Genomic DNA, 12,513 nt, shown 5'->3' on the forward strand with positions numbered 1-12,513 from the left:
GGATTGAGACTGGGAGATACAACGGAGTGCCAGCAGAGGACAGGACATGCCCCTTGTGTAACATGGAACCTGAGACACAGCTACACTATACATGCCGCTGCCCCATCTACTACGAGATACGAGGCCGCTTCCATTGCTTGTTTAGAGAGGGGTTTGGACCACTCTCAAGAGTCATGGGATACGAAGATCAGAGATGTTTGGGTTTGTTCTTGCTCGAGCTGCGCAGACACAGAGATAGCCTGATGAATGGCGAGGCTAGCCAGTCTCAAAGACGGATCACAAACTTCTTCAGAGCAAACACGGGACAGCCGCAAGAGCCACTCCCACAACAGAGCTCCCCCTCATCTCACACCAGAGGCACACTGATTAACCACACTCAAAGTAGTTGCCTGGAACTGCAATGGATCTATGCGTCTTGATGTGGGTGCCTTTGAGGATAGCTTTACTAGAAGAGACATCATCTTTTACTCTGAGACACACCAGGCCCCTGGGCAATCCATGTCTCACATCAGTGGATACAGGTGGGAGACAACCTATAGACAGGAGACACGCTCAGAGCACAGAGGGCGGGGCTCGGGGGGAGTGGCAGTGTTATTTAGAGAGGATCTGCAGCCATTGATACATATAGCCCGCAGGGACGAACACGCTAGGTACATGTGGGTGAGATTGAAAGCAAAGATAGGCAGATACCTCTATCTAGCTATTTGCTACTTTCCCCCGAGTACATCAGTTTATGCATCACCCAGAGGACAGTCCCCTTTCTCTATTTTGAATGATGACATATGGGAGTTCTCTAGGGACGGTGACATTATCATCCTAGGGGACTTCAATGCTAGGACTGCCCATCACCAGGCAGTGTTTTATGATACTTCAAAGGAGATGCTAAGAGAGCTAGATGTTGTAGAGACGGGCCTTTCCAGACTATCACACGATGTGGAATATACTGAGTATGGGCGACACTTGATAGACATGGGCACTGCACATGGATTGGCCATCTTGAACGGCCTACAGAGATTTCCGGTTGCGGGAGGTTTTACATGCTTCCCACACAGACATGGAGCCAGCACAATGGACTATGTCATGGCACAGCCGAATCTCATCTCTAGTATCCAGGATCTCACAGTTGAGCCCAGACCGGTCGGGGTGGCAGTGGATCATGCTCTGGTGTCGATGACCATCTCCTTCCAGTTCATTGTAGCACACAGGCCACGAGTAGCAGCCCCTACTCGCTACACATTCACACGGGAGACGGATTCTGTATACATGGATGGAATCTACCAGGGTTGTCCACGTCCGTCGAACGGAACGTCCCGTCCCGTCCGTCCCGTCCGATCAAAAAAAAAAGTGAACGTTGGCGGACTTTTTTGACTGTTTTTACAGCCATTTTGTAGCGCCACGTGCTGGCAATTTTTGAACGTTAAAAATTGAACGTTGGGGGCCTTGGAGCCTTGGCCCTTGGGGCATCATAAGCCAATGTGCCATCCCACCCACCCCCCCCCCCCCCCCCAACATCCACACACACACACACACACACAAAGCCACATGGGCTATGGCCATGGCACATGGAATTTGAATTTTGAAGCATGATCTCTCTTTAACCCTCTTCTCCCTCTCTCCTCAAAACCTATATAAGGTTGCCCACCCTCTCTTCTTCTCCATATATCCCTCAAGCTCTCTCATTCATCTCCTTCCCTACTCAAGCTCCCTCAAGCTCTCTCCATTCATCAAGGGCCAAGGCTTCAAGCTTTGGCACTCCATCAAGGCTTCAAGCTTTGGCACTCCATCAAGTCTTCAAGCTCTCCATTACTCCTTCGAGCTCCCTTCATCTCCTTCAAGCTCTCCATTGTTCCTTCAAGGCTCAAGCTTTCTTCATCTCCTTCAAGCTCTCTATTATTCCTTAAGCTCCCTTCATCTCCATCCATCTCCTTCAAGCTCTCCATTACTCTAAAGTTCTCTCATCACTCCCCATCCCTCAAGCTCTCCATAATGCCGCCCGCTCTTCATGAAGCCTTCAACAAGCATTGCCGCTACTTTGAAAGGGTGAAGAACAAGCAAAATGTTTGCAAATGGTATTGCAAATATTGCCCGAAGACCATGAGCTCAAGCTCCACCCGCCTTATCATCCACTTGACCAAGGTGGGAGGGGAAGCGGGTCCTTGTCCGAATATCCCCGACGACATTCTCCAAGAGTGCAAAGCAAAGTATCTCCCCTTGAAGACGCGCAAGGCGGTTGCAAAGGCATCGGAGGAGGTGGTTCCGCCCGACCATGATCTCTCCGATTCGGGAGAGGATGCTTCTCCATCAATGTCCGTTGCATCCGGCGGCGCTACCATGGCCTCCACCGAGGGTGGTAGCGTCTCAAAGAAGAGCAAAAGAAGTCATGGTGGGCGGCCTCCAAAGCAAGCTACTCTTGCACAAACGGTGGGTGGAACTTCCGGTCCATTGTCTTTCCTCAAAGAGAGGCAACGACAAGCGGAGATAGAGATTGCACGCACCATCATTGAGTGCAATCTCTCTTTTCATATTCTTCGCACGGATCGTTGGAAACGCATGGTGAAGGCTATTGCCGCGGTTGGTCCATGTGAAGGGTGGACGGGAGTGTCATACCATGACATGCGCACCAAAAAGCTTGATGAAGAGAGGGCACGAATCGACAAGTCTCTTGACCCGTACGTGCCGGATGGGTAAAGTATGGTTGCTCTATTCTCACCGATGGATGGAGTGACCGCAAGAAGAGGGGAATCATTAATATCCTTGTCTCATGCCCTCTTGGCACCTACTTCTTGCGAGCGGTTGATGCGGGAGCAAGGGGGAAAAAGGTCACGGGTGCCTTTATTTACCGCCACATACGTCAAGCCATAAAAGAGGTAAAATTTTTGATTCCACTCTCAAGTATCTACTATTTTCAATTTTGTCTTTTGCCTTGGCTCTTCTCACTTTCCCTTCTTTCTCCATATGTAGATCGGTCCAAGCAACGTCATTCAAGTAATCACTGACAATGCCTCCAATTGTGCTTCCATGGCCAAAAAGCTAGAGGCGGAGTATCCACACATAGTATGGACTCCATGTGCATCACATTGCATTGACCTCCTCTTGGAGGACATTGGCGACCTACCTTGGGTAAAGGACATTCTATCCCAAGCCCTCTCCATCGTCAACTTCATCAACAAAAAGGTGAGAGTACTTGCGATATATCGCACTTACTCCGGCTTGGAGTTGAAGAAGCCTTCCGCAACACGCTTTGTCGCTATGTGGCTCCTCCTTGAGCGCCTCTATGATGTGCAAACCAACTTGCAAAAGACAATGGTCTCGGATGAGTTCAAAGCATGGATTGAAGAAGAGACCCAATCATCCCAACAAGATGCAAAGGCCATCCAACGGCTTTGCTTGAAGGAGGAGTTTTGGCAAGAGGTCAAGGGTCTTGTCATGGTGGTATTGCCATTGTATAAGGTGCTTCGGATGACCGACATGGAAGGGTCTACCATAGGTCTCCTTTACCACTTCATGGAGAAGGCTTACAAGGAGATTGAGAGATCCACCATTCTTGATGGAGCACCCGATGGTTCACGGTAAACATATCACCTTATGATTTATGTACATTGTAAGTTGTCTTTTTCTATCTACGGTTCTACCCTTCCATGCTTGACTATCTTTCTCTCTCTCTTTGTAGTGATGTGTTGGAGGACTCTCCAAAGAGAGATGACATTCTCTTCCTTGTTAAAAAGCGGTGGGATTGGATGAGGCGACCAATCCATGGCTTTGCCGCCCTCTTGCATCCGGCTTTCAAAAAGCCATCAATCTTTGCGGATCAAGCACGTCAAGAGGAGCGCGACAAGTACCTTCCAAAGATACTCAATGAAGAACACCATGGAGAGTTTCTCCAAGAGCTCATCAACTATGGAGACCAAAGAGGCACGGCATTCGCTTCCTCGGTGTGTTGGAAGAGGGATTCGTTAGTGAAGCCTCTTTTTTGGTGGGAATGTTTTGGCTATCAATTGCCTCACCTTCAAAGGGTGGCATTGAGGGTTCTTGGACAGGTATATCATATATATTAATAATTATACATAATACCATACCATAAATTATAAATTTATAATCTCAATCATGTCATCATTTGACATTCATCATTCATGTGACATGTCACATAAGTCACCTCTCAATTGAAAATTCCCACAATTCAAATCTCATGCCTCTCTTCTATCATCTATGTGCTCTAGGATTGCTCATCGGGTGCATGTGAGCGGAATTGGTCGGCGTATTCTCTTATACACACCAAGATCCGCAACAAGCTTTCTACGAAGCAATTGGAGCGGCTTATCTATTGTCGCTCCAATTTACGCATGTTGAGGTCCATGCACGAGATGCCAATGGCTAGGCACGTAATTGAGTTGGCTACATCATACTCTTTATTTATGCTTTCACATGTATGATGTAATATGTATGATGTATCATGTGCTCATATTTTTGCCATACCAAATTGCTAACTCCATTAATCTTCTTGCATGTTGTAAATGACAAATAGGTGAATGTAGATGAATGCAAGCTCTCCATTGAGACTCTTAAGAGTCTCAACAAAGATCGCGATCCAGAGGAGGAGCAAATATTTCGAGACCTCTACTTGGAGTTGGAGGAGATTGATCGCCGTGTCTCTCGCACACGGTCCCGCAAGAAGGTGGTTGTGCGAGCTTTGGCAACTACAGGTAGAGGAGCTTCCACTTCGGTTGCTCGTGGGAGTGGAAGAGCGTCGGCACGGACACCCAGGACCTATGTGCGGCGAGGCTCGGGTAGCGGATCTACTATGGCGGACACCACTTTGGAGAATGTGTCCATTTCTAGACCTGCGGATCCTAGAGAGCCAGAGTTTGATGATGAGGGCAACATCCTTAGTGAGGGAGATTATGGTCTTGCATCTAGTGCATCTGATGCAAGTAGTGATGAGGATGATGCAGCTACCTCTAGCTCAAGCTCGGACCACAACTCCGGTGATGAGAGCGATATGAGCACTTAGAACTCTCTCTTTATGCTTTAAAGTTTGTACCCATGGGCCATGAGACTATGAGTTGTGTCACTACTTTTTTGTACTACTTTTTGTCACTTGTATCTCTCGAGCCTCGACTCTCTACTTATGTAATGAATTATGAAATCAAATGCAATCATGATCATCTTTTTTCGAACATTGCCGTTTCCAATGTCCATGGCCAAATCTTTAATGTTCTTACTTGTAAGACATCTCCTTTGAGTTGTATGTACTTAATACTAAGTAGTTACTCATAATAGAGTAAAAGCTCTGAAAAATATATGATTTATTTTTTTGCATCGTACGTTACATCAACGTACGTCTAATTTTTTTTAGTTCAATTAGTACCGCACGTCTTCGTACGTGTAACCATCGTACGTGACCGTACGTGTCAACTATGGAATCTACAGACGCCTATGCACTGAGGACCCGGGGCGACCTCTGGAGGAGCTAACTACTATACTGACACAGGCATTACATGAGGCAGCAGTAGAAGCATACCCACACACCCAGCCTGAGCAGAGCCGCCGATCAGGGAGCATGCCTCAGAACAGCTGGTATGATGAGGAGTGCCGCCAGACTAGAGCCAGACTTCAGAGGGAGGTGTTGTTGGGGGACGTCACTCACAGACAATCACAGATTGACTTCCGACACCTGGTGCAGCGGAAGAAGAGGGCTTTTTTGGCTCGACTCAAGCAGGATCTATATCAGCTATTCTTGAGTCAGGACTCGCGTGAGGCGTGGCGGCTCTTTCATGAGCAGTCCCCCCCCCCCCTACTATTTCCTCCACAGAGACCTAGGGGCAGTACGCATCATCTTTGTACACAATACCTGGACAGCTGCCCCTCCCCAACCCCCCCGATCCATGCCCACACGCATGTGTCTTTTTCACCGCTGAGATGGTGAAGAAAGCTATTGACAGGATGAAGACTGGGAGAGCATATGATCATGATGGCCTAGTCGCTCATGCATGCAAAGACCTACTAGCAGAGCTTCTAGCAGTTATGTTTAACCGGGCCATGTGTGAGGGCCTACCGGACACTTGAAGCCTATCTACGATCATACCTATCTTCAAATCAGGAGACCCCATGGAGCCTAGGAATTATCGCACTATTATGATTGGGCACACACTGGCACGGTTGTGTGCATCCATTCTGGAGCAACACCTGAGTAGATGGGCAGAGAGGGAAGGAATACGTGCAACTGGGCAGGCAGGATTCAGGAGAGGCTTCTCTACTCTTGACCATATCCTAACACTCAAGGCCATCATCGAAGAAGGCAAATCTCATGGGAGACGGATCTATTGTAGCTTTGTGGACTTCCGCAAAGCTTTCGACACAGTACCCAAAGCTAGACTGATGCGCAGATTACAGGAAATGGGAGTACCCAGAGAACTCATTTGGGGGATCATGGCATTGTACAGATCAGTAGTAGGGCATGTACGCACCCCGGAGGGACTTTCTACACCGGTTCACTCCACTATTGGGGTGAAGCAGGGCTGCCCGCTCTCTCCTACTCTTTTCGGTATGTATGTGGATGAGGTTTGTGACTACATTGACAGTGATGGGGATAAAGGTGCTCAGTTGGCAGGGACATGGATTCCACTTTTGTTATATGCTGATGACATAGTGTTGATCTCTGGATCCCCAGAGGGAATGCAACGTCAATTGGATGCTTTGCATACGTTTGCCCACGAAAGTGGTTTGTCTGTCAACCTGGGAAAAACCAAGGTTATGGTGTTTAATACCACCCCACAGTGGATCAGGAGGTCAGCACCTACATTCACATACGGCCAGGAGACTGTGGAGTACACAGACGCTTACACTTACCTTGGAGTGGTTTTTAGCGGACCTACATTCTCACTCAGAAGAGCAGCAGAGACCAGACTTACTAGAGCCCACGCAGCATTGGGTAGATTGGAGAGGATGTGTTCGCAGGTTCAGTTTCAAGAGCCCTGGACGAAGCTCTGGCTCTTTAACACCTTGGTGGCTTCAGCATTGCTCTATGGAGCCGAGATATGGGGACCTTCACTGGATCACCACGGGAGGCCGGGTCGCTCAGACGGATGGGGGAACATGGAGAAACCTCTCGTCTCTATAATCTCGCCGCTCATTAGAGCCAAGGCATCAGTACCACGGGCCATTATCCGAGCAGAGCTAGCGGCCCCCCCACTTGTGGTGGAGGCGCTCACCAGATCAGTCTCCTTCATAAACCGCACATGGGCACTTCTTAGAGACAGATATGCTCGCATAGCACTTGAATCCTCTCGACAGTTAGCCATACAAGGAGATACAACATGCTGGTATGGGGAGATGACATCATGGTTTCAGGCACATGGGTTGAGCATAGCAACCAGCACAGGAATTGGGCACGAAGATGGCTTTCTACAGAGACCACCTCCTCCTCCAGCTTACGGAAGATGGTTTTGTGGCGAGACCCAGATACATGGATACCCACTTGTCTCATGGGATACGATGTGCTATTGGCCAGTTACGCACATCTTCTCACCAGCTGCGGATTGAGACTGGGAGATACAGCGTAGTACCAGCAGAGGACAGGACATGCCCCTTGTGTAACATAGAACCTGAGACACAGTTACACTATACATGCCGCTGCCCCGTCTACTACGAGATACGAGGCCGCTTCCATTGCTTGTTCAGAGAGGGTTTTGGACCACTCTCAAGAGTCATGGGATACGAAGATCAGAGATGTCTGGGTTTGTTCTTGCTCGAGCTACGCAGACACAGAGATAGCCTGACGAATGGCGAGGCTAGCCAGTCTCAAAGACGGATCACAGACTCCTTCAGAGCAGACACGAGACAGCCGCAAGAGCCACTCCCACAGCAGAGCTCCCCCTCGTCTCACACTAGAGGCACACTGATTGACCGAGCGATTGAACTGGTGAAATCCAGACGCCCGCGACTGCGAAGAACTACATAGCATCGACGGAGGCTACGACAGAAATTCGGAGCACGCTGGCCAGGCATGCACGACGCCCGGTCAGACTACTAACCATGGAGGAAATTGATGAGATTAGCCAACGACCGATGCTAGATCTCTTGTGATTCAGCTATCCCAACAAGCCGCCCATTTTTCTGCTTAAGTTTTGCTTGACTCACATCGACCAACTTAGGACCCCATAGTATATATCTTTGTTTTGTACTGTTGTTAGGTTATTTTGTTACTCTGACTTTGTATCAGATCCACCACTTTGTAACTTTAAGGTCTCATAGGTCATTATGGCCTTTTGAAGACGTTAATATAACATTTCATTTCATTTCATTTCTCTCTCTCTCTCTCTCTCTCTCTCTCTCTCTCTCTCTCTCTCTCTCTCTCTCTCTCTCTCTCTCTCTCTCACAAATCGACCTCCTTCATGCTTCCATCACATCCCTCACCCCCGAGGAAGGAGAGATTAAAGAGATTAAAGAGGAGGCTAAGGAAGCCCTCAAGGAGGAGATCACCAAAGCCCTCACCGCAAGCATTGAGGACAAATTAGAAGCCACCAAAGAAGGATGGGTCGAAGTGGTCAAAAAGAATATCAAGAAGGTAGCAAGAGAGGAAGCCCAAAAAGATGAGGTACTCATCGTACACACAACCATCGAGGAGGAGAAAATGCGACAAGCTCGTCGTCTCAATGTGCGAGTGACCGGCATCAAAGAAGAAGAAGGGTCCACACCCGAGAGCGATGGGAAAGCCTTATGCAAGAAAGTGGGATACAAGGAAGAAGAGATCCCTTTCTCCAAAGTTTGGAGAGCCGGCAAAGATCCAAAGAAGAGAGCTCTCATCCTCCAATTCGCCTCCGAGGAGTCTCGAACTTCTTTCCTCCGAAAGAGGGTCATCTTGAGAGGGCTAGAAGGCCCCCCGATTTATCTTGATGATGACCTCACAAAGATGCAACAAGATCACCGCCGCACGTGCATGCCTAGAGTCCACCAGGCCCGCAAAGAAGGAAAGAAGGCAGTATATCGAGATGGTAGGGTTATCATTGATGGCAAGACCATCGCATAGGGACTCGCGGCCTGTGGGACACACGAGGAGATTCATGTCACGGTTTGGAATTGCAATGGAGACCTATGGACACACCCAGAGAGACTTGAGGAGGTGATGAGAGGTCGAGACATCATTCTACTTACAGAGACACACGAGAGCCCAGAGAGAGGGTTACCACGGATACATGGTTTCCAATGGGAGTCTCTACATCGAGGATGTATGCGCCAGCACACCACTCGCGGTTCAGGAGGAGTGGCTATACTTTTTAGACAGGGGCTTCACAGCAGACTACAGATTGTTGCCCGGGACCCACAGGCCCGATACATGTGGATTCGCCTCGAGCTCTCATGAGACAGGATCGTCTACATTGCCCTTTGCTACTTTGCTCCCACAGGCTCCAGATTCGCCCCTATTGAGCAGGAGTCACCGTACGCATGCCTCACGGAGGAGATTATGGAGTACTCCACACTGGGTGAAGTCTTCCTTATGGGAGACTTCAATGCTCGTACGCGCAGTGAGCAGTGTGAGACATATGACCACGAGGACCCAGAGGCACTACACACTCTAGATGAGGAGGCTACTATGAGAGATACAGCAGACAGAGCTCCAGTCACAGCCTACGGACGACACCTACTTCGACTTGGCTCCCAGCACCGTCTCGTTATTTATAACGGGATGGCCCAGTGGCCCACCTCAGGGGGCCTGACTTGTATGCCACATGGAGTTACAGAGGGAGGGGGGAGTACAGTCGACTATATTATGGGACCCAGGGAGGCTACACACCTTATCACATCCTTCACCATTCCACCCATACCCATCGGAGCCGACCACACATACCTCTCTTTCTCCATCACCGGAGACACCATCCCACATAGCTCCACAGCACACACTCCACACACCACCATCCATTTCACACATGAGCTAGCCTCTCTTTACTCAGCCGAGGTCGAGCATGGCCTATGCCTCCTCCACCCATCCACACCACTCTCAGTTCTCACATCACATATCTCTTCCGTTCTCCACACTTCAGCTATTAGCTCTTTTCCACACACCACTCACACAGGACGCACTCCCCCTCCCGGGACTATGCCTCAGAACCGCTGGTATGATGATGAGTGCAGAGAGTTATACCGACGCCTCCGTGCACGGCGAGCCTTAGGAGAGATCACAGAGAGAGAGGCCAGACGAGATATGAAGACGCTGACACGCCAAAAGCGGCGAGCATTCGAAGAGGCACAGGAGCTTGAGCTATACCGCCTATTCATGAGCATAGATAGCGCGACGGCATGGCGCACCCTGCGCGAGCCACGTCCGACCACAGCTATTGAGGATCCACAGATATGGCATGATTATGCAGAGCGCCTCTATGAGGTGCGAGGGCAGCCTCCTATCCCACAGCCACATGAGCCACGCCCCACGTGCTCCTCCTTCTTTACAGCAGAGATGGTAGAGAGGGCCATACGCCGCATGCAGCACAGACGATCAGCTGACCACACTGGATTACAGAGTGAGCACATCATTTATGCGGCCTCCACTATAGCCCCGTTGATTGCACATGTCTTCAACCGGGCTATAGGGGAGGGCTTCCCAGAGGAGTGGACACAGCACACCATAGTGCCTATCCACAAATCTGGCGACACCCTGGACCCAGGGAACTACAGGACTATCATGATTGGCCACACGATGGCCAAACTATATGGAGCAGTACTTGAGGCACAGCTTAGCTACTACGCAGAGACCGAGGGTTTACGAGCTCCAGGCCAGGCAGGTTTCAGACGAGCTTTCTCCACCACTGACCACATCTTCGTTCTGCGCTGCCTCATTGATGGGGCAAAGGCGCGGAAGAAGAGGCTTTACTGCTGCTTTGTGGATTTCCGCAAGGCCTTTGACACAGTCCCACGCGAGAGACTCTTCCAGCGCCTTCACAGCATTGGGGTACCGACAGAGATGATTTGGGCCATATATACTCTCTACGAGAGGGTGACGGGTCGAGTTCGTTGCCCAGGCGGCTTTTCAGAGACCATTGCTAGCACCATTGGTGTTAAGCAAGGATGCCCACTCTCCCTGACACTCTTTGGGCTCTACATCGACGAGATCTCCGACTACATACTACGAGCAGGGGGAGAGGGGAGCGACTTGGCAGGTACTCCGGTCCACATCATGTTATATGCTGATGATATTGTGTTGATTTCAGAGTCACCCGAGGGCTTGCAACGCCATCTTGAGGCCTTGGACGAATTCAGCACACACAAGGGGTTGACTGTGAACCTTGGCAAAACCAAGGTCATGATCTTTCACACATCCAGTGCAGTGAGGAGCGCTGCCACCTTCACAGCAGCAGGAGGACAGGTTGATGTAGTCACCTCCTATGTCTATCTTGGCATCACATTCACCAGCCTACCAGGACCCTTCACTATGAGGCAGGCTGCTGCTGACAGGCTCACCCGAGGATATGCAGCTCTGACCATGCTAGAGCGGAGATGCCACCAGGCACACTTTCAGGAGCCCCGCACGAAGGGCTGGCTTTTTGACACCTTAGTCACCCCGGCCCTGATGTACTCGGCGGCAGTATGGGCACCAGGATTGACGGATGACCAGTGGACACAGCTTGAGAGGCCACAGGTATGTATGATCTCACGCTTGCTCCGCAGCAAGAAGACAGTGCCACATGACATTATTAGAGCCGAGCTCGCCACACCACCTATGGTTGTAGAGGCATTATTCCAGACAGTCTGCTTCATCCAGAGGATGAGAGAGCTACCTCCTGACAGACTTACTCGTAGAGCATTTGAGGCAGCTATACAGCTATCAGAGAGTGGGCATGCGAGAGCTTGGTACTCACAGGTCAGAGCATGGTTTGAGGGACACGGTCTTGACATGGAGAGCCTACCACCATTCCAGTACGACCCCCACTCACCATCTGTTCACCTCTCTCGCAGTGAGAGAAACTTGGTATTGAGACAGGATCTGTGGCAGCTATACACTAGGAGAGTCTGGGAGTCACCTGGCTTGGGGACGAGGATGTCAGATTACAGAGACCAGTTTCTCACCATATTGTCTGGGGGGTTCATACAGAGACCACGCTATATGGACACATATATGCCACATAGCTCACGGGTGGCGATTGGTCAGCTGAGAGTGGCTTCACACAGGTTAGAGATTGAGATCGGGAGACATACTGGTGTTCCCAGGGAGGAGCGAGTCTGCAGAGCATGCACAGCGGAGGTGGAGAGTGAGGAGCACTTTGTATGTAGATGCAGAGCATACACTGAGATCAGAGGCAGGTATGAGGCCTTATTCAGAGGACAGCCCACTCTCCGAGAGATCATGGACTCTCGAGATCAGAGACAGCTCGGACGTTTCTTACTAGAGATACAGAGCCATCGGGACACACTACTACAGCCACGCACAGCTACACAGACAGAGGGGAGACAGTCGCAGCTCACAGACTTCTTTCATAGGATTGCCACCCCTACCTCACCAGATACTCAGAGAGGAGTGACACT

General features: G+C 50.0%; 2 protein-coding genes across 2 annotated transcripts; both read left to right on the plus strand.

Moving 5' to 3' along the window:
• The first annotated feature begins 1,881 nt into the window (after positions 1-1,881).
• On the plus strand, positions 1,882-2,688 carry LOC147441249 (uncharacterized). Its single transcript, XM_086483412.1, has one exon. It carries the CDS (start codon positions 1,987-1,989, stop codon positions 2,686-2,688), a length of 702 nt encoding a protein of 233 aa, XP_086339538.1. The 5' UTR covers positions 1,882-1,986.
• A 175-nt stretch (positions 2,689-2,863) lies between these two features.
• Positions 2,864-5,316, plus strand: LOC147441250 (uncharacterized). Its single transcript, XM_086483683.1, has 4 exons — positions 2,864-3,569; positions 3,671-4,037; positions 4,218-4,379; positions 4,523-5,316. The coding sequence occupies exons 1-4, from the start codon at positions 3,019-3,021 to the stop codon at positions 5,006-5,008; spliced, it is 1,566 nt and encodes a 521-aa protein (XP_086339809.1). The 5' UTR covers positions 2,864-3,018; the 3' UTR covers positions 5,009-5,316.
• The last annotated feature ends 7,197 nt before the right edge of the window (positions 5,317-12,513 follow it).

Source organism: Adiantum capillus-veneris, chromosome 15 (genome assembly GCF_014529385.1).
Source record: "Adiantum capillus-veneris isolate H3 chromosome 15, ASM1452938v2, whole genome shotgun sequence".
Taxonomy (NCBI): Eukaryota; Viridiplantae; Streptophyta; class Polypodiopsida; order Polypodiales; family Pteridaceae; genus Adiantum; species Adiantum capillus-veneris.